This window comes from Ranitomeya imitator, chromosome 1, assembly GCF_032444005.1.
Source record: "Ranitomeya imitator isolate aRanImi1 chromosome 1, aRanImi1.pri, whole genome shotgun sequence".
NCBI classification, from domain to species: Eukaryota; Metazoa; Chordata; class Amphibia; order Anura; family Dendrobatidae; genus Ranitomeya; species Ranitomeya imitator.
This window is the reverse complement of record NC_091282.1, coordinates 1024408049-1024433279: the sequence shown is the minus strand read 5'-3', so window position 1 is coordinate 1024433279 and position 25231 is coordinate 1024408049. Positions and strand designations below refer to the sequence as shown.

The 25231-nt window shown below is 43.5% G+C and overlaps 1 protein-coding gene across 4 annotated transcripts in view; it reads right to left on the bottom strand.

Annotated features, from left to right (window-relative positions):
* Positions 1-2413: 2413 nt before the first annotated feature.
* GAB1 (GRB2 associated binding protein 1) overlaps positions 2414-25231 on the bottom strand; it is a 131978-nt gene continuing 109160 nt past the window's right edge. For 3 of the 4 annotated variants that reach the window (XM_069744005.1, XM_069744006.1, XM_069744008.1), the window contains exons 7-11: positions 15866-15955; positions 10759-10846; positions 8150-8273; positions 7666-7788; positions 2414-6237 (exon numbers count right to left, since the gene is read on the bottom strand). In XM_069744005.1, the coding sequence (XP_069600106.1) occupies positions 6079-6237; positions 7666-7788; positions 8150-8273; positions 10759-10846; positions 15866-15955 (584 nt within the window). In that variant the 3' untranslated portion in view covers positions 2414-6078. The remainder of the gene's footprint in view (positions 6238-7665; positions 7789-8149; positions 8274-10758; positions 10847-15865; positions 15956-25231) is intronic. The other variant, XM_069744007.1, reaches the window with a different exon arrangement.

Genomic DNA, 25231 nt, shown 5'->3' with positions numbered 1-25231 from the left:
AGCGCTGGAGGACAGAGAGCGGTAGGTAAGTATGTAGTGTTTGTTTTTTTACTTTTAGGATGGTAACCAGGGTAAACATCGGGTTACTAAGCGCGGCCCTGTGCTTAGTTACCCGATGTTTACCCTGGTTACCAGCAAAGACATCGCTGAATCGGTGTCACACACGCCGATCCAGCGATGTCTACGGGGAGTCCAGCGACGAAATAAAGTTCTGGACTTTCTTCCCCGACCAGCGATCTCCCAGCAGGGGCCTGATCGCTGCTGCCTGTCACACTGGACGATATCGCTAGCGAGGACGCTGCAACGTCACGGATCGCTAGCGATATCGTCTAGTGTGACAGTACCTTTACACAACTGAAATTTACAAAATAATGGAGAAATTTGCATTTTTCTAACTTTCAAAGTGTCTGTTCTTAACTCAAAGGACCAGGGGTATTTCTGGGTCTCCGTTTTTTTGCTTTCCTTCTTCCCAGAGCCATAACTTTTTATTTTTATGTCAATATGACTGTGGGGGCTTGTTTTTTTGCAGGACGAATTGTACTTTTGAACGATGTGATTGGTTTTACCAAATAGTGTATTGGAAAACGGGAACAAAAATTCAAACTGTGATTAAATTGCTTTTTGTTTTACCATGTCCACCAAATGCTAAAACTGACTGACTGTCATTATGATTCCCCAGGTCATTAGGAGTTTGTAGATACCTAATATGTCTAGGTTCTTTTTTTATTTAAGTGGTGAGAAAAAAAAAAAAAAAAAAATTGTAAAAAAAAAAAAAAAAAAAAGGTGCCATTTTCCAAGACTTGTAGCATCTCAACATTTTGGGATCTGGGGCTGGTTGAGGGGTTATTTTTTGCGTGCCGATCTGATGTTTTTATTGATACTATTTTGGTGAAGATACAATCTTTTATTCGCCTATTATTGCATTTTAATCTCAATGTTGTGGCGACCAACACAAATTCTAGCTTTTTTTTTTTTCACGTTACTCCTTTTACCGATCTGATTAATTATTTTTTGATTTTGATAGATCGAGCTATTCTGAACCCGGCGATACCCAATTTTTTTTTTAACTGTTTTACTTTGAATGGGGCGATTTGAACTTTTATATATTTTTTTTGTGATCATCTGATCGCTTGTGCTACAAAGAACAGGGCTTCAGCCTTGCTTTGTGTAGCAGAAATGCTCACTTGCTATGAATGCCGACCCCAGGGCGGCGCTCACAGCCATCCAGCAATGACAACCACAGGGGTCTTCTGCAAACTCCAGGCTGTCATGCCAACCCATTGGTGACATGGGTGCAGACGGGCAGAGTTTGCGACGCATATCTGGTGCGTGCATGTTAAATGCCACTGTCAGAGATTGACAACGGCATTTAACATGTTAACAGCCGCGGGTGGATCACGATTCCACCCGCGGCTGTTAGGGGCACATGTCAGCTGATCAGATCAGCTGTCATGTCCCGAAAAAGTCTGGAGCCTGCATCAAACAGGCGGAGGCATCCAATGACGGACACTACACGTCATTGGGTGTTAAGGGGTTAAATAGAATATCAAACTCATAACACTGCTACATGAGCATACACAACTCTGCTACAATGAACCCACAGGGCAATTATAATTAAAACACAAAGCACACATCTGAACCACACACACGCAGCTCCATTATCAAAACACAAAGTATACATTACAGTATATTGAGGTTTCTTAAAGGCTGGTGACTGATCACATGATGTGAAATGTCCTTCACGGAGCTTTGGAGATATTCAGATCCTGGTAGTGTGCTTTCCTGCCCTGCACCGATCAGACTCATCAGTGTCAGGCAAGATAGAGTTCTCTTAGTGATCAGCAAGGACATGTTCTGCATTCTCTTTAATCAGGGGAATCTACCTAGGTGGGTTAGCTTAGATCCTTAGTTGGAAAACGTAATAGAAGACTTAATGCTTCAGCATACCAAGACATTTTGGCAACTGTATTACAACTTTGTGAAAACAGTTTTGGGAGGCTACGTTCTGTGTGTACTGAGGTAGTCTATAGAGGCATAGATGGACGAGTTTTGCATGGAAGAACTTGACCGGCCTCAAGTCCATCAAACATCTTTGGGATACAGTAGAACAGATTGCGAGTCAGGTCCTCTCATCCAACATCTGAGCTGTTCTCACAAACGCCCTTCTGGATAAATAGGCAAAAAATTCCCACAAACACCAAAAGCGAGATGAAAACTTTTCGAGAACAGTGGAAGCTTCAAAGTGAAGACCGGTTGCATATTAATGCCTACTCATGTCTAAAGGATCATAAAAGCTCTTATAGGCGTTCAATACGTTTAGCCACAGAGTTTAGCAAAAAATATGAAATTAACCATTTGGCCAATATACAAAGATATCATATTAACTGTGAGAGGAAATAAGAGGCAGGAAAAATACAGTGAGCAAGAGAGGTTTATTTCTGTAGACGTTGGTTCGTGTTCGTTAGCTCCTGCACTGGTGTCAGTGACAGTAAGTACCAGTTTAACACACTAAAAACAATAAGACACATTCTTAAATCACATGGGCAAATTAATAGTTTCTAACACTCTTTCACGTGAAATCCAAGTACCAGGTAATCAGCTTGTGTTACGCCTCGCACATATGGACATGTCCTGGTGACCGCTGTTCCTACAGTCTGAGGTGACAATTCCATATAATCACCACCATAGGCGGGTGATCCAGAACCGCTCAGACAGCGGGCACGGGCACAGAGACATTGCCCATGTGTAAGAGCCCAAAGGAAGCACATTTCATTGGGGAATACTACTTTATGGTACCGACATATTAACCGTCTGCTGACTGGGTAAATATCATTCCATGTCGTACAACATTTCGGTCACCAATTGACAAATCTCTTTACAGGACATACAAAGGAAGGGATTTGCATGCTGTAACAGTAGTATTATGCACTTTAGCAGAATTATAAAGGCTTGTATATTTATTACTTAGGGGGGGTTACATCTTATATAGAATTATATTTTGCCCAGAAAAGAATACAACAGTTGCTAATCCTATTTAAAGGGATACCATCACCGTAGAATGAAATATTTGCCAAGTTATTACTAGAAAGTTTTTTCAACAGTTGATATTTTCCATTCTGTCATGTCTATCGTTGCATATGTTATTTCAGGTTTCACATGTGCTGAGAAATTGTGTCCAAACGGGCTACTCTGCAGCCTGGGCAAAAAATAACAAAACATGGTTAAAAACGGCCTTCATCAGCAACGTCATTACTCCTATAAGGGCAGCAAAATGGCTCATGGTTAGACCTTCCAAAAAGAAAACCTACATCATCAATAGGTTAATTTGGGACAGGTACAGAACAGATTTATGGCAATCTCTGTACATAAGTGGGGATTATATAGAAAGGTAAAAATAAAATCTCTTGTAGGCAGAATGACAGCTGGATCTCGCTGCCTCGGATACGAAATAAAGGGAGCTTTGTGTCTCGTCGTAAAAAAGTTCTGGCGATGTCCAGGGCTCTTATCAGGTTCTAGAGACATGAAACCATCCGTCTCCTGCAGTGAAGATGACAAGGCAAGAGAAGTGTCCTTTAAAAAGGGGTCATCTCATACAATCCATATACGAATGCCCTGTTAGGGCAGAAAGCTGTTGCCATGCCTGACCTGGCATGTATAGCCACTAATGCAGCTTTCCCCTGCAATACCAGCAGGCCAAGGGTCAGAATAGCTGGACCTCCAGTGATCAGAAAGAGAAAAAATCGTGTGTCTTCATGAGAGTTCCCATTTAAAGGGTTATCCAATGCTAAAAAAAAAAATAAAAAAACACCTATTGAACCCTGCTGCTTTCCCTCATTGCTGTGGGCGTTTCCCGTCTGTGCTGATTGGCTGCAGCCAGCAGGAGTAGGAAGCAAGGACAAGGTGCGGATACCAGCAGGAGTTCCAGGGGAACAGCCAGAAGCTTCACTGCCGTGGGTCCATTTTTAGAAATTGTTTTAACAGCGGACAATCCCATACTGTATCTTTGATAGGAAAGAAATCATATTACAAGCTTTAAAACAATGATTTGTAAAAAAGTCACAAAATCCCGTGCAGTAACACATAAGAAAGCGAAACAGCTTTTTGGTGATAGTGTCCCTTTAAAAGATCATTTGCATGAAACGCCTTATTTTTAAAATGGCAGAAAGTGACGAAGGTCACTCCACTCACTAAGGACATTTATGAAGCCCCTTAGGTACAATGTAGCACGGCTCTTTCTTCAACCAACTGGTAATAGACTGTAGGAAATTATGGGAACTATTAAATAATATGTTAAAAAGGTAAATACACAGGCTTATTATATAAAACAACTTGCATAGAAAATTTAAATATAAGGCAAAGCAGGTGTTAATTTAAAAAAAAAAACGCGCCAATGTAAAGGGCACAGTGGTGTCATAGCATTCTCTACTTGGCTTCTGAACACAAATCACAGTATTGTACTCGCGCTAGAACCGTTAATGGCAGCTGTCTCCAAAGAGCATTACAGTATTAGAGTTTCCATGCTTATATTTCACTGTAACAACCTGATCGTTGCATTAGCACCGCAGTGCCAGCTAAGTACCTGATTAATAGTAATCCACCTTCTGTATCACCCACATAAAAAAAAAAATGCTACTTCTAAAGAACGTGACATGGGGCCTGCAGCCCCCAGACGTGATGAGCACAGCCCATTCCATGGCACTAGTGTGACTATTTATTAGCGGAAGATCCTACCCTGCAGAATCTCCACCATATGGACATAGACTATGTAAATAAAAAATACATTACTGTATAGAAAAATGCTCAACATAACTGACGGACTACCAGAATGTAACCATAGCTGCTTGACGTATCACAGGTACGGGCTACATGTATACATAGGCTCCCAAATATTCGAGATTACAACATAAAATGGCACCGATGGGATAATATACCGAGAACCAATACGTCCGAAGGGTCCACAAGGCTTCTTCTCAAAACTGGTTTAAAAAAATACTATTGAATTATCAATGGCATTTTTAAAGAGACACTGCAGCCATTAATGACTGTTACCCATCCACAATTAGGGTGGCTGCCGCCTCAAACAATGGGGGGCTCCAGATCGGTGCATAGGTAAGGGTTATGGGCTGATCAGAATTTCCCCTGACTTCTATATTGAGGACTTTTGTCCAAATGCGAACATTATTTTTAGGACAGACGTCCCAGGAGTCTCGACTACACGTTTACAAAGGTTTTCTCTGCTTTCCCAACTTGTGATCCTGACATTAGAGCTAAATATACGGCTCGCGCCTGTCTATAAAAACACCTGATACCAATCCTAATTTACGGGGAGGTGGTAACAAGAAAAATTGCATTGAATAAAGTTCTTATTTTACATTCATGATCTCAAAAAACGGTTGTGATAAAAAAATACAACCTAAAAAAAAACGGAGCACGTGATTCTGCAGGTATGGACATGAACACTATCGGAATTTTGGAACTATACAACTAGAAGTTTTTATATATATATATATATATATATATATATATATATATATATATATATATATATATATATATATATATATATATATATATATATATATATATATATATATATATAAAATGTAATGGTGAAGCTGGCAATGACAAAAAAAAAATCTATGCCAGGTAGAGGAACATAAAAGGAGGCCTAAACCTCGAAATCATGCTAGGCGGCTTGTGTTATGCGTCCGTGGTCTGTCTATCACTCCGTTTCATTGAGCTTTTAGTTATGTTAGTATATGAAATAAAACAAAGAAATTAGCGTTGTTAATGGCAAATTAAGTGTTCGCTACAAGAACCATTGTTTCAAACACACAAAGTGCATAAAACGGTAATACTACAAAACATGGCTGAATGTGTCCTTGCGCCATTGTTGTGTATTTACATGCGAGTGCGGCTCCACGGGGCACAGCTCAGTCTGCGTCTTACTGAGGCATCTGAAATGTTTCCTAAAATACGAGTTCCATTGACTTCAGAAGACAGATGACATAATGTGGCACCATATAAAACTTGGCTAGCTTGTCACGATGAAAGAAGATTCTGCAGCTCTAGAAACATTCACTTGACGCTCTTGGTCGGGGTTTCGGACTCCGTAGACTGTCTTTCATCAGTCCATGCTTTCCTAGTATTTGTCAGTGCCAGGGTTTTCTCCTTGTCAACAACCACATAATCCACCTTTTCTTCTGCCGCGCTGCTCCCGGACGCAGTGCTCTTTTTCTGAAAAGAAAAAAAAAAAAAATTAACTCATTAGTATCTGCAAAACAGGATACAAATTATTCTCATTAAAGGGAATCTATGGATAGGTTTAATCTGAGAACAGCAGAATGTAAAGAAAGACCCAGATTCTAGCGATGTGTCATTTACTGTAGTTTCAATAAAATCAGTGTTTAATCAGCAGGAAATTATCACCAGGGGACGAGTTATCGTGTGCCATGCAGTGCTCCTATGTGTAACATTGCCCCCACCATTTATTGGCAGATTTCTGGCTATGCAGAGTGTATACAGAAAGCTGCCAATCAGTTCTGTGGGCCGGGTAATACCGAGATCAGTAATCAGAGAACTGCTAAATCTGATGCAGATAAAACAGTGATTATTATAAAAACGATACCAAGCAGTCCAGAGAGTGACATCACAGGAATCAAGGTCTCTGCCCTTACATCATACTGCTCTCAGATCGCCTAGCAAAAAACCTGCTTTACCAATACAATTGAACAAGGTATTCCCATTTCAAACAAATATGGCACCTATACAGGAAGCCATGAATTTCAGCTAGGAAAGGGATTCACTGTAGTACAGGAGTTCCCATCTCCACTTGAGAGGTGGCCATACAGGCAAATCTCAGCAGTCAGTTTTATGGCATCCATAGATTGCCTTATACAAAGGCTGCCAGACATGGGTCAGTCTGAAAAGCATACATTAGATGGGTGCAGGTCCCAGGAGGAGCACCAGCATCTCTCAGACACCTGGGTGTAGGATATGGATTTGCCATAAATGTGAACGACTAAAATAATCCTTTAATGTCTACCCGTCAAATATAGGATCATTTGTATTAAGTAGTGGGAAGAAGACATTTCTGCTGTCTACCACCGTTTCTGCCTTTCACTAAGGCCTCTTTCACACTTGCGTCGTTTGGCATCCGTCACAATGCGTCGTTTTGGGAAAAAACGCATCCTGCAAATGTGCCCGCAGGATGCGTTTTTTTTCCCATAGACTTGTATTGCCAACGGATTGCGACGTATGGCCATACGTCGCCTCCGTCGTGAACTGGATACGTCGTGTTTTGGCGGACCGTCGTCACGAAAAAACGTTCAATGTAATGTTTTTTCCATACGTCGTGTCCGCCATTTCCTACCGCGCATGCGCGGCCTGAACTCCGCCCCCTCCTCCCCGGGACATAGAATGGGCAGCGGATGGGTTGAAAAACTGCATCTGCTGCCCGCGTTGTGCCGAATTTTCACAACGTCCGTCGGTATGTCGCGCCGACGCACTGTGACGGCCCCGTACTGACCGAAGTGTGAAAGTAGCCTAACAGGGCGCCCAGACTATGCCGACCCACCGGATCTGGACCCTTTCTGATCGGCATTTACAGGTGGATGATTTCTATCAGAACGCAGTATTTCTTATCTGTTTAGTCATTCCACATACTTTTCTTGGAGGTGTTGACTTGCCGGAGTCCAAATCCAAGTCTAGATATTCCACTTGTTTGTCGCCCTTGGGTTTCACCATGGGGCTGTTTCCGCCATCAAGACTGTTGCTCTCAAATATGCACTGGAATTGGAGAAATAATGCATTAACGTACAAGTAAAGTATACAAATGTCCACACAGCCCGCATCTTATGCCTTCCTTACTCATACTTGGGCATGGTCTTCTTTAATAATAAGCATTTTACTGCAGTAGTGTGGATGTGCCAATAGCTACCGGAACCGTGATCCAATGGTTTTATGTTCTATCGCTCCCTCGGTCCTAGCGCCATATTATAGTACTCTGGACATCGGTGCTACCGTGGCAGCTCCGCCGGTTCTGAGCAGTCAGAATGTAGGTTGGCGACTACAAGCCAACTCGCTATAAACGCACTTTATAAAGATCATTACACAGAAAATCAGTAAGGGGGATGTTGCTTTTACATACTGGTCCATCTGTGGGGAGATTTGGGTTCATGGGCACGTAGTTTTCTTCGCTGTCCTGCGAGTCACTGCTAGAAGCTGTGCTGTGAACAGAGTCTGGTCTGGTCGGCATAGGGAACCTGGAGGAGCTGAAGGATACAAAGTATGCCACATGTAAAATGACGAGCACCAAGGAGGACCTACCATGCACCGCGCAAAGCCACACGTCCTCAGCTCTGTTAGGCTGGGCTCACATGACGCAGATTTTATGTAGATTTTAGACACCAAATCCAAAGCATTTCTGCATATTTTCTGCACTTAATCTTGTGTTTATTTACTTTTATGGATATCCACATGGATATGCTACAAAACCAATGCCAGGCCACCCTATCCTGTGGATTTAGGGTCCACATTTAAATAAATAGGTAAAATCCGCACTAAAATAAATGCAGCATGTGCATAAGATTGCTGCAGATTTCACAAGCAAGAAAAACAAAAATCAGCTCCAGATACACGACTTGTGAACCCAGCCTTATGGTAGCGGTGATCTGTGCCTAGTTTATCTACAGGGCGTCTGCGTAGTCGGAGGCACACAGTCTGTGTCAATAATTTGTTCAGAAAATAGATCTTCACGGATACACAAATTCTCCATTCTAAAAAACCTACCCCTCACTCTCATTTTTAGCCTCACCAACAAAACTCTCCCCGCCATTTGGTTAGAATTGAAAATTACAAAATTGGGGGATATCCACAATGGCTCTAATTTCCTAGATTTCATATCGCTGAGGAAAAACTTCAACGTCCCCTCTTCCCTATTCACAGAATTCATTCTCCTAAAAGATAATGTCTTTACATTTCTCAAGTCAAAAATGAACTTCACACATGCTTCCATAAAAGTCCTAAATAATCCCCACCACAACATTTTCTGGAGCCATGGCTTCCTATATGACTCCTTCAACAATGCCGAAAACATGTCAAAAAACCCCTACATGACCACTTGGGAAAAAAAAAACGGAACTCTACCTTCTCCCCAAAGCAATGGGTAGATGCTCTCTCAATAACCTATAACTCAACTATCTCATTTCCACTCCAAGAGACGCACTTCAAAATAATCAGCAGATGGTATCTAACACAAGCAAAATTGGCACACTTTGGTCCCTCAACCTCCCCCCTCTGCTGGAGGGATTGCGGCTTCAAGGGAGACCTAATACACATGTTTTGGGAATGCCCTAAAGTCAAAACAATTTGGTCTTGGATTTCTACTACTTGCAATAGACTCTCCAATAAAGTCTTTACCCTCACCCCCCAAATGGCCCTTCTATCCATCAGCCAACCTCTACTCATTCATCTATGTCTTGTAGCAAAAAACACCATTACTTTCCACTGGAAAAATAAAACACTACCTAATCCGGATATCATTCTTCAATTATTTCAGCAACATAGATCCCATGAACTGAAGTTTGCTCTGATCAACAACCAGTTTGGAAAATTTTTCAAGAAGTGGAACAAATGGGACAAGGCCTTTCCACCTCCCATCACTTGATCTACCCCACCAACATATAGCTGTAATATCATTTAATTCCATATTTTTGTTCATTAATGAAATGATTAATGTTAAATGTTTAAATGCTGTTCACATATGATTGGCCATAAATGGCTTGCAATCAATTAATTCGTACTTCATTATCCCCAGAGTTCTTAGACACTACGTATATTTTCGCTATAATACATTGTGTGTCTTTTCTGTTATATTGTAATAACTGCAATTTTTCGTTATACTTGACATACCGTAAATCGATCCCCTCTCCCCCTTTTTCCCATCCCCTCTACCCCTTCCCTACCCCCCACCACCCCTCCCCCCACCCTCATTTATCTTATCATAATAAAATCTTTGGAAAAAGAAAAATAGATCTTCAGCACTCTGGTTAAATGAAATAAGCGTAGGACCAGCAGATAGGTTCCCATATATAATATGCAATATGACGCTCGGCTCACTCCGTTAAATATGGTCGGGCTTCTTTTACGTACAAAGGGCGTATCAGATTTGGAATAAGGGTTTTTGGTCTTGCAACCTTCATCATGCTGTGTGATGGGCAAGATTACAGATTATGGAACTGGTCTGGAACACGAGTGTATGCCGATTTAACCACAAAAAGACAGAGCATCCTACTACATGGCCATAGATCAAACTAGCTCCACATTCTGCAAGGGAGTATTAGGAAGGTCTCAAGACAAATCTAATGTATATCTAATGTGTCATCATTGGTTCAGGCTGCTGATCCTCCTCAGATTGGACGCGTAAGGGCAGAATGATGGTGAAATACAGATTACTGTGAGATAAAGAAAGGTAAATGCGGAACATTTATATTGCAGCCAGGCCCGGCTTCGTACAAGAAGCCACCTTACTAAGACTTGTTGTCCTCGGTATAAGTCACCATGTTTCAGCAGCCTCTTCCTTCACTATGCAGCACAATCCTCCCTCTGATCTGAATAGATTTATATGGCAAATTAATAAAGTAAGTCTCAACTAAGTGGCGGAGCGTGTAGTAGCACAGTATGTAGAAACCACAATGTGACTAAGCAAACATCATGTGCTCCCATCAGTTGGCTTCTCAGACCTAATAAAATACTCACTCTCGTGTGAAGCTTCTGGTCACTGGAGAGCGTACGGGCAACTCTTCCCACTCAGGGACAGGCTTGATTTCCAGTGGCGCTGGCTTTACTGTAGAAAAGGAAGAAACAAAAGGACAATGGTTTTGACGTTCACTTAGGATACAACTTATTCTAAAGAATGGGGCTATAACAGCCCTTCACAAATGTCCTTACAGCTGAGACGTCAGTCTGGTAACCCAGTAGCCTCACACTAATCTGGATAGTTCTTCTCAAGCATTACCCAACTCTAGAGACCCAAGGTGAGTTCACAACCATCCACCGCCAGCACTAAACGCCCACAACTTGTTTGCATGAAGGCAACATTTTACGAATAGCGATATGCTCCAAGAATGTAAGTTCTTTACCAGCTCAGCTTTCAACCCTTAAAGTTTTTATAGCAAAGTATCATGGCTATAAAGATAGTAGTAGTGGACTTTATGTGCCTTTTTTTTTGGAGAGGGGGCAACAAGGACACTTGCTCCGTACAGAAATATCTTGTCTGAAACAACAGAAATCAGTCAGTCGGTCCAGAGAGAAATCTGTGTCCCCTATAAAGCTGTGATTCTGCGGAGCGCTAGTCTGTCATGTGTAGGTGGTTTTATGAAAATCCCTGTATATCGCCAACAGCTATCTTGGCGAAGGAAAAAGACGGGCATCTTATCTGATTCTGTTTCATGCCTGAAGTGAATGTACAACTTAAAGGGAACCTGACATCAGTTCATCGCCTATTAACCTAGCTCCTCAGGCTCACTGAAAGGCGATTTTCTGATGTCAGGTAGCCTTTAATGCCATGTCATTTTCATGCCAAGAATTGTATGTTGAATACTGATCAGAGCTCCATTCTTCTGATACAGCGATGAATAATAAAGTCCTGGATGCCTGCAGTTTTCTATAGGAGAACACAGGCATGTACATCCACCTTTTCACTTTATTAAGTGCAAGCAATCAGATTTCTCCAGTGGTGGCCATATTACTTATACTGGTGAAATGGAGCGCTGGATCACAAAAGCAAAGATCCAACTACTAGAATTCCCCCCCACCCCCCCCCCCCAAAAAAAGTGTTCAACCAGAAAATTCACGGGTATGTTCACACCATGCGGTTTTAACTGCGGAACCGCCGCGATTTTGCCGCTGCGGGTCCGCAGCTGTTTTCCATGCAGGGTACAGTACAATGTTACCCTATGGAAAACAAAAACCGCAGTGCACATGATGCGGAAAATCCCGAAAAAAACCGCGCAGAATTGCTGCGGAAAAAAAGAAGGACCATGTCACTTCTTTGTGCAGAATCGCAGCGATTCTGCATCCATAGAAATGCATTGATCCGCTTACTTCCCGCATGGGGCTGTGCACACCATGCGGGAAGTAAGCGGATAATGTGCGGGTTATACCCGGGGTGGAGGAGAGGAGACTCTCCTCCAGGCCCCGGGAACCATATTTGTATTAAAAAAAAAAAGAATTAAAAAAAAAAAATAAGCTATACTCACCTCTGAAGTATCAGCGCTGCACGCGGCCGGTCTCAGGTTTGCTATGCGACCAGGACCTTCGGTGACGTCGCGGTCACATGACCGTGACTTCACCGAAGGTCCTGGTCGCACAGCATCTTTGGAACCGGACCGCCGCCTGCAGCGCCGAGGAGATCGGGACGTCAGAGGGGGAGTATATAATTTTATTATTTTTAACATTACTATTGATGCTGCATATGCTGCATCAATAGTAGGGGTAAATCCCGCAGCGGAAACCGCAGCGGAACCCGCAGGACAAACCGCGATAAATCTGCAGGGATAACCGCAGCGGGTTTGCCCTGCAGATTTATCAAATCCGCTGCGGGAGAACCCGCAGGACAGAACGCAACGTGTGAATGTGGCCTAACTGGAGCATGCAGACAAGATTTACAATCAGCCGACCAATGTAAGCAGACAGAATTGCATGCATTTATACTCCCACAACCTTCAGAAAGGGTGGAAAAAAATTACCCCAAAAATGCAACTCTTTCAACCCTGATCAGCTGTAAGGCTATGTGCACACGTTCAGGATTTCTCGCAGAAAATTCCTGAGAAAAAACAGACATTTTCTGCAAGAAATCCACAAGAAAACCGCATGCGTTTTTGCCGCGTTTTTTTCCGGACACTTCCAGATGCATTTTGCAGTGGGAAATCCGCAAAAAAAAACACGCAAAATTAATGAACATGCTGCGGTTTTTACCACGATGCGTTTTTTTCATGGAAAAAAACGCATCATGTGCACAAAACATGCGGAATTCATTCTAAATGATGGGATGCTTATTGTATGCGTTTTTTTTTTTTTGCGGTTTTATAGCGTTTTTATCGGGAAAAACGCGGAAAAAAAAGCGAAAAAACCGCAACGTGTGCACACAGCCTAAATCAGCCAATTGCTGTAAACTTCAGGTACAGCCAATTACTGGCAAAAATCTAATCTATTATGACAGATCACCTTTATGTGATGGAAATGATTTATCTAGACTGGTGTAGCGCATAACCGCACTGGGCCAGTCCACGCATTACCGCACTGGGCCAGTCCGCGCATTACCCCACTGGGCCAGTCCGTGCATTACCCCACTGGGCCAGTCCGCGCATTACCCCACTGGGCCAGTCCGCGCATTACCGCACTAAACCAGTCCGCGCATTACCGCACTAGGCCAGTCCGCGCATTACCGCACTAGGCCAGTCCGCGCATTACCGCACTAGGCCAGTCCGAGCATTACCACACTAGGCCAGTCTGAGCATTACCACACTAGGCCAGTCTGAGCATTACCACACTAGGCCAGTCTGAGCATTACCACACTAGGCCAGTCTGCGCATTACCGCACTAGGCCAGTCTGCGCATTACCGCACTAGGCCAGTCCGTGCATTACCGCACTAGGCCAGTCAGAAGGTGAGTTAAGTGTTTGTTGTTTTATCATGTGTGTGCCTGCAGGGGGGCATGTAGTGACTGGGGGGGCCATGTGTGCATGCCAGCAGGGAGGCTTATAGTGACGGGGGGCCATATCCAGGATTAGATGGGGGGGGGGGGGGGAGGCAGTGTGCCAGCAGCACAGAGGGGGCAGTGTGCCAGCAGCACAGAGGGGGCAGTGTGCCAGCAGCACAGAGGGGGCAGTGTGCCAGCAGCACAGAGGGGGCAGTGTGCCAGCAGCACAGGTGGGCAGGTGTGCCAGCAGCACAGGGGGGCAGGTTTGCCAGCAGCACAGGGGGGCAGGTGTGCCAGCAGCACAGGGGGGGGGGGCATGTGCCAGGATGGGGGTTATATATAGATACCAGGATGAGGGACATATATATGATTTGTAAGACGGACACTGGCATTATAAGACGGACCCCCATTTAACATAACATTTTTTTTTCTCTTTTTCTTCACCAAATTTGGAGGTGCGTCTTATAAAGCGAAAAATACGGTAAATATTTTTTCCTGCAACCACACACATCTTTTTGTCATGGTTTATAGCTGGGTGATGGTCCAAAATATGGCACCGATTCTCTATATGAATTAATTCAGTCACACTGATCTATACTAAAATATCCCGTTCAAAGTTAAGATTTTTTAACAATCTTTCTTTGTTACAGGGCCTTAACCATTAGTTTTAGTAGTAAACAAAAAAAAAAAAAGATTTGTAATTTTAACATATTGGGTATTTTTTTCTGGCATCTATTTTAATTAAGGCAAACATACAGAGCAAGAAGGTTGTCCTAGTAATGAACAACTCCTTTAAAGCTGAGCTACACTGGGTCTCTGGCCATGTGACCTAAGATCGCTCTATGCTGCTATGTCGCAGCACAATAAAAATAAATAGGGCTGCATTGTGACCCGCAAGGTACCGGGACCACAATAAGCAAGTCATAAATAATCCAACTAGTTCTGATTTTTCTGACTCGCCTGAAGATCACAATGCAACACCATTCGATGGCACCATGTTGCACCCAGGACTGTGGAGTCGGAGTGTGTGTCCATTTTAGTGGAGTTGGTATAAAATGGACCTACTCAGACTTATAAAATATATAATAAATTGGGTACAGTAGTACAATGCAGAATGTGCTGTAAATGTTTTCATAATAATTTGGGAAAGTTATGAAATGTCCTATAAATGTCTGTTCTGTTCCTGATCTAACAATCTCAGCTTTTAGTTAAGATGAATCTGTGCTGAACTTTATGTACATGGTCAGTAACGAGGCAGTGCAGTGGAGGCAAGGTTGGAGTCGGGGAAATTGAGGAGTCAGAGTCGGAGTCAGAGGTTTGGCTTACGGACTCCACAGCGCTGCAACACAGCAGCGGCATACAGCCATCTTTTGCTGCGTGATCTGTGTTGTGGCCAAAGGTGCCGTGGAGCCTTCGCCAAAACCTTTTATGGAAGAACTCATCCAGCTGCATTGTCCTATGCAGGGTTAAGAAGAGTGGAAGTCACCTCATTGAAGGTGCGGGTTGCGGGTTTGTAGATATCATCGTGGAATTGACAAAAGTCATAACTATACTGACTGATGTGGTGACAGAGGAGAAATCAAGACTGCATTTGCATCTAGTTTTTGGAAATGAAGTGTTTTGGACTACTAGGTCTGGTCAGTGTGCTGGATTCTACTATTTGTAGACAGGAGTCGCTCCTATGGGGGCAGCAGATTGTCATGAGCCAGAGATTGTGTATCCCTGCCATAACCCATCACTGCATATCGACTCCCCTATATTAAGGAGTAGTTTAGCCTTGTAGAGTGAAAAGATGAGGCACCATTCAAATTATGTGAACACCTTGGAAAGAAACATTTAAAAATTAAAATATTAGAACACAACAAATTTAGATCATAAACATAACACATCTAAATAATTATTAACCAAGTTAATATTTTTAGATTACTATATCTAATCGAACAGTCAAAGTGAACCATCTGTAGCTTAACCACTTACTATAAAAGATACAGGAAATAAAATACATTTCTAAGCAATGTAACACAACCACCATACTCTGACATTTTCTTTATGGAACCCCAGGTAAGGGCACTTCTGTCTTACCACATACTATAGGTTTCTGCATTTCTATATAGAAGCGCATAGCAGTTGAAATGAAGGACATGGTGGAGATCTAAGTACATACCCTTGTTTCTTCGGGGAAATTCACCTATGGTTTGTGAATCAGTTCGCTCTAAACCATGAGGTTTAGGTCTTAAAATTTTAGGGCTTTGACCTAATTGGTAAAAAGAAGACTAGCTTAATAAAACAGTTGCCTGGGGGAAAAAAAGGAACAAAAACGGAGTTCTGCACGGAAAGCAGTGGAATCCAGGCAGCACAGCAGGGTTAATTTAATCAGCAAAAGCAACCCTGTCCAGAGAAGTTTCACAGCGGAGCTGCTTTCATGCTGAAAGTGGAAGCACCACATTGAAAAGAAAACGAGTGCCACATGCCAGAAGCCTTCTGAAGCCAACACAAGAACTCAGGACACTAGATATTCTCCTCTACTACCCCACATCAACTCTTCATGAACAAATACTCACCCACGAGGTTTATCTTCACTTAAAGGGTTTGTCCAGCTCCAACAAAATCACTTGTTTCAACGTGTTTAGCGTGAAAACAGAGGTTCACAAATATGTTTTAAGAAAGTTGCTGATCCAGGTTGGTCAATCCCTGGTTCTTTTGCCCGGTCTGGATCATTGCAATAGCAGAACCAGCCCCCTTCTGTCTCCGATGGAGAAATTGAGATGGGAACTGGCTGAAAGGAGCAGGACAGGGGAAGAAGGAGGTGCCGGTACGATCATTGATGAGTCGACATCAGGCAGCTTTCCTTGTGAACGTTTATTAGCAGCAACTATTTTCATCTTAAACACATTAAAACAACTTTTTCCAGCTAGACAACTACTATATACTACTACAGCACTATCATAAAACACGGAGAGAATGATAAACGTGCACATGCACAGGGCCAAATCTACACACAATTCTGAAAAAAAAAAAAAAAAAAACAAGATCTGCGTCAAGATACAAGTCACTATAAAACAAATCTCCAACAAATGGGAAACAAAAAATAAAGAATTTGATTAAACAGTGACAGGTAGGTATATTTACAGAAATGCAAATTTTAAGGAAAAGTTTGGCCCTCAAAAATTTACTGGTGGCATGAATGGGGTAAAAACAAAATGAAACGCACTCACCTGTTGTTAACCCCTGGATTTAACACAGGTAACTGTCATGGTCTATTCCCAGACCAGAAGCTACCACGTTGCCCCTCTCCAATCATCAGACCACTGTGGCTGCTGTGGTCAGCTGGCTGGAACGTCTAATGACGCATAGTTCCATTCAGCTGAATGTTTAGACTAATCAAAAACAACTTGATCCATGGGGTTGAGTATTTTTATCCCCATCCATGCTGCAGGCATGTTTTTGAGGCTGGACTGCCCTTTTAAAAGGGAGCCAGATAATGGGTTTCATGCTATGTGTACAGATTCCTACAGCTTATTTGAACCGAGAGTTTACTACGATGGTGGCCAAAAATTGAGACAGACACCAGGTTTGGTTTCCACGGTTTGCTGCTTCAGTGTTTTTAGAGCTTTTAGGCAGATGTCTCTATGGACACTGAAGTTCAAGTATCAGCATTTTAGAACATTTTACACTTTTATTGACAAATTCATCAAGTTTATGCAAAGTCTCAATATTAGTGTTGACCCTTTCCAAGACGTCTGCAATTTCGCCTGGCAGCTGGATATCTGCTTCTGGGACACATTCTGACATAACAAAAATGGTAGCGCTCCCCTTTTTTTCTCCAATCATTCTTCTAGATGTCCCAAACAGGCTAAAGGGAGCTTAATTTAAGTATATAACTTTACAACATTGCTCTGCAGTCCTGTTGTTTGTCTTTGAATTTTTTCTGGAGAGAAGTGAGCTGTTTGCTGCACTTCTTGATACTGGGCCGGCTTACTTCGCTTCACTGTGCGAGCAGACACACTGACATGTGCAGACACACTGACATGTGCCTGCTGCCATTCCCGAGTAAGCCCTGCACTGGTGAACCGATCACAAAGAGGAATTCTATTCAGGAGACAGTTCTGGAAATTGCTGGACTTTCTTAGGCCCTCTGCAGCTTTCTTCATAACAATTATACCTTACTCTTTGAAGTACTTGATATTCTGATAAATGGTTGATTTATAGGCAATCTTGGGGGCAGCCATGTCCTTGCATGTAAAACCCTTCTCATGAAAAACAATGACTGCACGTTTCCTTGGAGGTAACCATGGTTAATAGAAGACAACCATGGTTAATAGAAGATGACCATGACATCAGTTTATGACAGAGGATATAAGAGTGAGTGAATGTTTCTTTCCTTGTGGAGAGTGCTAAACCAGTGCAAAGAAAGAGTTAAAAGGCCATGCAATACTCCTCTGGGAATTTAAATATGCAAATAGCCTCTACATAGAAAAAGAAAAGACAACTTGGTCTCTAGTTTTACCTTATAGATGTAGCAATCCTAAAAGTCAATATCAACCCTTTAATGACCCTTGCCATATGACTTGGAATAAGAAGCCAAGGCAGAAACTGCTGACTGGGAGATACTCTCCTTACACTGGCTTGGAACTCTCCACAAGTAGAAACAATCCCCCTGAGATGCAATCATGTGAGCTGGAGCAAATTACAAAATTATTCAGATTTGCCAGATCCAGTGAATTACCAAGTTTTCAACATAAATTCAATTTCCATCAATTCGCTCATCTCTAGTAAGCTCAAGCTCCGAGAGTCAGCACAGTAAATCATCATGGACCATTTATCACCATAGGGATCCTTTGCTTAGTGCTATAATTTAGAGTGAAGTGCATTTGCATTTCTGTAAAAATCAATAGCAATCAAACATTTAAATTATTTATTAAGGATGTATTTCACAAAGAGATGGATATATGTGGAAAGTAATAGGTAAATCCTTTCACAGCACTATCTACTGATAATTGACAGCATGAAAACTCTTAAGATTCCACTCTGATTGGATGGGTGGTTAAACGGTGAACCTCCCTCATCATCTACACCAGTGTTCCCCAACTCCGGTCCTCAAGAGCCACCAACAGGTCACGTTTTCAGGATTTCCTTAGTATTGCACAGGTGATTGAATGCTTGCCTGTCCAGGTGATGCAATTATCACCTGTGCAATACTAAGGAAATCCTGAAAACATGACCTGTTGGTGGCTCTTGAGGACCGGAGTTATGGAACATTGATCTACACCAATGCACTTATCACATTACGTTCAAAGAAAGGCTCACATACCGAGGAAAAAGTCTACACTGTGCCCCCTGAGGAAGGTACCATACCGAAACGCGCGTCGGGGTGGACGGGTGTCCCTACAATACTGACCATCAGCATCAGGTAACGTGCACGGCTTATTGTAGCCTAGATACTCTTTGCTACTACGGAGTGTGCAAGTGTTGTGGCCACATTACTCTCCATCCATATGGGAGGCCACTGTATTGTAGCATTGTGCACTTTTAGTTGTTCCCTGTATGCTAGTATCACTATTGTGTGTTAGGTTCACACCCTGCCTTGGGTTTTGCATGCTGTGGGTGACTCCCATTTGTCATCTTTTTAGCCCTGCTATGTATCGTTTGTCTGGCTTTTTATCATGTTTGATATAATAAAAGGATTGTTTTTTGGACTTCATGACTGCTTGGTGCTTCTTCTTTGATTAGTTTATCTTATATTGCAGTTGTCCTTATGTCCATGCATGGGTGGTGGTGTGATAGACGGGAATGTAATAGTGGGTGTTTATATATACACACACGTTCAGCATAGTATATAGTTGGTCTCCACCATCGATATTGCTTATCGGAATTCTGTTATATACTGGCATGTAAACGTATGGGTACCCCTGGTCAAAATTACTGTTATTGTGAACAGTTAAGCAAGTTGAAGATTAAATGATCTCTAAAAGAACTAAAGTTAAAAGATGACAAATTTACTTTGTATTTTAGGCAAAAAAAAAAAAAAAAAGTACATTTTTAACATTTTAAAAATTACAAATGAAAATGGGCCGATGCAAACATTTGGGCACCCTGCATGGTTAGTACCTAGACACACACCCTTTTTCAAGTATCACAGCTTGGAAACGCTTTTATAGCCAGCCAGGAGTCTTTCAATTCTTGTTTGAGGGATTTTCATCCATTCTTCCTTGGGAAATGCTTTCATTTCTCTGAGGTTCATGAGTTGTCTTGCATGCACTGCTATTTTGAGGTCTAGCCACAGATTTTCAATGATGTTCAAATAAGGGAACTGTGAGTGCCATTGTAAAACCTTCAACTTGCACCTTTTGAGGATTTTCCTATTGTGGATTTTGACGTGTGTCTAGGATCATCATCCATTTGTAGAAGCCATCCTCTTTTCAACTTCAGTTTTTATACAGGTGGTGTTATGTTAGCAACATGAATTTGTTGAAATTTAATTGAATCCATTCTTCCCTCTACCTGTGAAATGTTCCCTGTGACATTGGCTGCAACACAACCGCAAAGCAGGATTGATCTACCCCCATACTTAATGGAAGGCGCGAATTTTTTTCCTGAAATTCTGTGTCCTTTTTTTCTGAACACATACCTTTGATCATTGTTGCCAAACAATTCTATTTTAACCTCATCGGTCCACAAGACTGGTTTCCAAAATGAATCAGGCTTGTTTCGATATTCTTTTACATAAATCTGACGCTGAATTTTACGGCTAGGATGCAGGTTTGCTTCCGAGGACTCTTCCATGAAGGCCATATTTGTGAAGGTGTCTCTGAACAGGAGAACAATGTACCACAACTTCAGAGTCTGCTAAATCGTTCTGAAGATCTTTTGCAGTCAAGCGAGGGTTACAATTTGCCTCTCTAACAAACCTACAAGCAGCTCTCACTGAAATTTTGCTTGGTCTTCCAGACCCTATTTTGGCCTCCACTGTTCTGGTTAACTGCCATATCTTAATTACATTTTGAACTGCCTCCACCATTTTCAGAGTGCAATGCAGCTGCATAGAAGACCCCACGGCAACGGTTTACATATATTTATTAGGCCAGGAGATTGTGCAAATACATACTATATATAGATCAGATCAAAAGTTTGGACACCTTCTCATTTAAGGATTTTTCTGTATTTTCATGACTATGGAAAAATAGGGATTTTTGTGTACTCACCGTAAAATCCTTTTCTCCGAGCCATTCATTGGGGGACACAGACCGTGGGTGTATGCTGCTGCCAATAGGAGGCTGACACTAAGTGATACAAAAAAAGTTAGCTCCTCCCCTGCAGTATATACCCTCCTGCTGGCTCTCAGCTAACCAGTTCGGTGCAAAAGCAGTAGGAGATCAATAACAATATATGAGCGTATAGCATGTCATATTCTAAAAAACAAGCATAAGCTAATAACAGGGTGGGAGCGGTGTCCCCCAATGAATGGCTCGGAGAAAAGGATTTTACGGTGAGTACACAAAAATCCCTATTTCTCCTTCGCCTCATTAGGGGACACAGACTGTGGGACGTCCCAAAGCAGTCCCTGGGTGGGGACAACAATAGATCAGGGCCTGTGTAACCGCTACTTACAAGTGCGCCACCGCGGCCTGCAGAGTCCGCCTGCCCAGACTCACATCTGTGGAAGTGTGGGAATTATAGTGCTTCAAGAATGCATGCGGACTGGACGAATCTGCAAGCTTGCAGGCGTGCCTTGCTGATGCCTGGTGCCTAGAACCCTTGATAGACAGGGAGATAGGCTGACATCTAGCACGGAAGGACTCCTGGATGGTGAAAAGAATTCACCATGTTATCATGGTCGATGAAACGGCTAAACCCTTCCTGAAAATGTCAGGAAGCCTTCCTCTACCGTCAGGAAGCCCAAATATAATGTCCAACCTTCAGAAGGACGCTGTCCTCAAGACGTACCTACTCAGAGCACTCACTTCGTCCAGAATATGGGGGATCTTATTCCATTTTGTGGACTGGAGCCAAAAGAGATGAGGGAAGAACTATGCCCTCATAACAGTGGTAATACAGTACCACCTTGGTAACAAGGGATGGAGATGGCCTGAGGACAACCTTGCCTCGAAGGTAATAAGGGAAAAAAATCTGAAAGAGCAGAGAAGCTAGCTCCGAAGACTCGTCAGAGTGAGAATATCGCAGGGGAGAACGGGACGACTTTCTTTGATAGTAAAGTCTGCCCGGATGAAAAAGGAGCCTACTGTAAGGCTCCTAGGAATAATAAGGTCCCAATGATCTAACGGTATGCGATAGGGAAGAACTACGTGTGAAAACTCCCTGTGAGAAAGTCCCTACTTGCAGTTGTGCTGCGATAACGCGAGAAGATACTAGCTCCTCAAACAAAAAACGGACGTGGTCAGTGCGGATCTCTGAGGATCACTGGGGCCCCTTTCTGCTTCCGAGAGGCTTTCGGAAGCAGTGGAAGGGGAGTTATGGAAACCACGGCAGAACCAGAGCATGGAGAGCGATGGCTCTTGGATCTCGAGGCCGAACCACGAATTCGAGTACATTGGCCTTCAGTCTGGATGTCATCCCACCTACAACTGGAGAGCTCCAGTAAGGACAGATCTGATGGAAGACTTCGGGGAGAAGTTCCCACTGACTTGAGGCGGAACCCTGACGGCTGAATTTGTTTGCCGTTCAGAGTTCTACTTCTGAGATATATACTGCCGAGATCACCGAATAATAGACTTCGGCCCATCAGAGAAAGTGAGGTACCTCGGTCATGGCGCCTGATCGTGGGTACCTGCTAGATGACTGACGTAAGGCACCGCCGTGGCATTATCCAATTGAATTCGGATAGGGTGACCCGCCAGAAGGCAGTGGACCTGATGTAAGACTACCGTTCGGATCTCCAGAACTATGATGGGGAGAAAAAGACTGGCATTGGTAGTTACTAATAACCATTGAACCGGGAGAAAAGCCCTGGATAAAGAAGGAGCTCAGAGACTATTGTCTGAAAGTCTATTTGACTTGCTGAAAACGAGCGGAGCGAAGGAAACCGCTTCCATTGTCGTCACCATTTTTCCTCAGAACTCTCTTAGCAAATCGAATGAAATGAGGGGTGAGTAATCAAGTCCTCAGAACTCCCCTTGCGCGAGCTCCCTGTTGAAGGGCCATGACCTTGTCTCGAGGAAGAATTACCATCCTTCTAGAAGTGTGCAGGATCATCCTCAAAAAGGATATCTGCTGGGCTGGAAATGAGGAGAACTTGTCTAAGTGTAGCTGCCAGCCCAGGAGAGAAGGTGTCGCAAGAGATATAGACGACTCAGCGTAGTCCTGGAAGGGCGGCTAGACAGACCAAACAGGGCAGGACGAGCACGCCTCTAGAGTGCAAGATAAACATGAAATCCGCCATGACCCGAGCGAACACTCTGGGTGCGGAAGCAAGGCCAAAGGACAAGGTTGTGACATGAAAATGCTGTTGACGAATGGAAAGGCGAAGGAATTTTTGCAGAGGGCAAGCAACCCGAATGTCGATGGATGCCGGAAACTGCACCTTTTTCTGTTGAAGTAATGGCTGAGCGGAGGAACTCCATCCAAAGAAGGAGGACCATGTCAAAGGTTGTTAGAAGTTTGAGGTCCAGGGTCGATCTTACTTTTCGTTCCCCTGTTTGGAACCAAGATCCCTTAGATCTAGACTGTGCTGGACAATCCTTATACAATCCTTTGTCAGTCTCCCGCTCAAAGGATTTGATTGGCCAGTTGTTGCTGGTGTGAATCAAGGTAGTTAAGGTCTCCAGCCAGGAGACCATTGCTCTAGCAATCCATGCGGCCGCTAGGGAGGATAGAGCGCTGGACTCGAAGCCGCAAGACGGAACGAACCAGATTTGCTATCTGACAGTCCGTGGTGTTTTTAATTGATGACCCATCAGGTAGGGATACTGGTAGGAATACCACAGGAGATTCTACCCGGTTAATCTGCCCCATGGCAGAATGTGCGGCTGCATCCAGCAGGTCATAGTCTCTTGCCATCTCCTCTTTTCACGGTGCAGAGATAAAAATTAGGCACCCTCGATCCATCAACCTCTTAACAGGGAGGTGGAGAGGAATTGTCCGCCTTCTTGCATCATCCACTAAATAGTGGTGATGCAGAGGGGGGAGCTCGTACGCCAAAAAAGGGTGCCTCTATATGTCCACAGAGTACATGTCTCCAGGTGGACAGGATAGGTTGTCTGGCGTTAGGCCTGGATGCAGAAGAGGAAACATGGAGACGACACTCCGTGTGCTCGTCTGTTGATGGTGTGGGGAGATCGGTGCCCTTTAAAGGACCTGTCGCCCTTAAAAAACAGGCCAGGCATGGCATCCCACGTAAAGGCTTCTGTCCAGTGAATCGCTTATCCGAATTGAATGGCAAATGCTCTCGAGGGAGTTTAGTCTCTGAAGCTCTGGCAAGCTCAGGCAATATCCAATCCATATTCAGAGCCTTGTTGTCATCAAATCATTGGTGAGGGAGCAGGAAACCAAAAACTTCCGTTTTCTAGATGCCTGTATGTTTCTAGACGCCTGCACGTTTCTAGAATACTTGCGGCCCCTGCTAGCCGACGACTCCCATGTAGGATAGGGACCATGTATATTGGTCCTGCGAGCACTCCAAACACAGAGGGTACACAGAGGGATTCAATCTCTTGGTCAGAGAACCATGGATTGGTCAGTGAAGAAGTCCACTGAGGGGAACTAGAGGATAAAGCTGGGGTTGGCGGCGGAGGGCTCCTCGGACTGATCAAGCGCCTTTAAGACCAGGAAATATTGGTCATACGCCTTTAAGACCAGGGAATACTGGTCATGCACCTTTAAGACCAGAGCATACTGGTCATGCGCCTTTAAGACCAGAGAATACTGGTCATGCGCCTTTAAGACCAGAGAATACTGGTCATGCGCCTTTAAGACCAGAGAATACTGGTCATGCGCCTTTAAGACCAGAGAATACTGGTCATGCGCCTTTATGACCAGGGAATACTGGTCATGCGCCTTTAAGACCAGAGAATACTGGTCATGCGCCTTTAAGACCAGGGAATACTGGTCATGCACCTTTAAGACCAGGGAATACTGGTCATGCACCGTTAAGACCAGGGAATACTGGTCATGCACCTTTAAGACCAGGGAATACTGGTCATGCACCTTTAAGACCAGGGAATACTGGTCATGCACCTTTAAGACCAGGGAATACTGGTCATGCACCTTTAAGACCAGGGAATACTGGTCATGCACCTTTAAGACTGGGAATACTGGCCATATGCCTTTAAGACCAGGGAATACTGGTCATGCGCCTTTAAGACCAGAGAATACTGGCCATATGCCTTTAAGACCAGGCCAGGTACTTCCTTACCCGGGTACTGATGTAGAGTCGATGTGCCCCTTTAATGCAAAAATACTGTCACCCCAGTGTGAGCTGGCCGGGTGGACCAAGATGGCCACCGGGAGCTGCAGAGTTGATAAAATCTCGCAGAGAGCGAGAAGCGCCAATTTGGGGGGCGGAGCCACAGACACG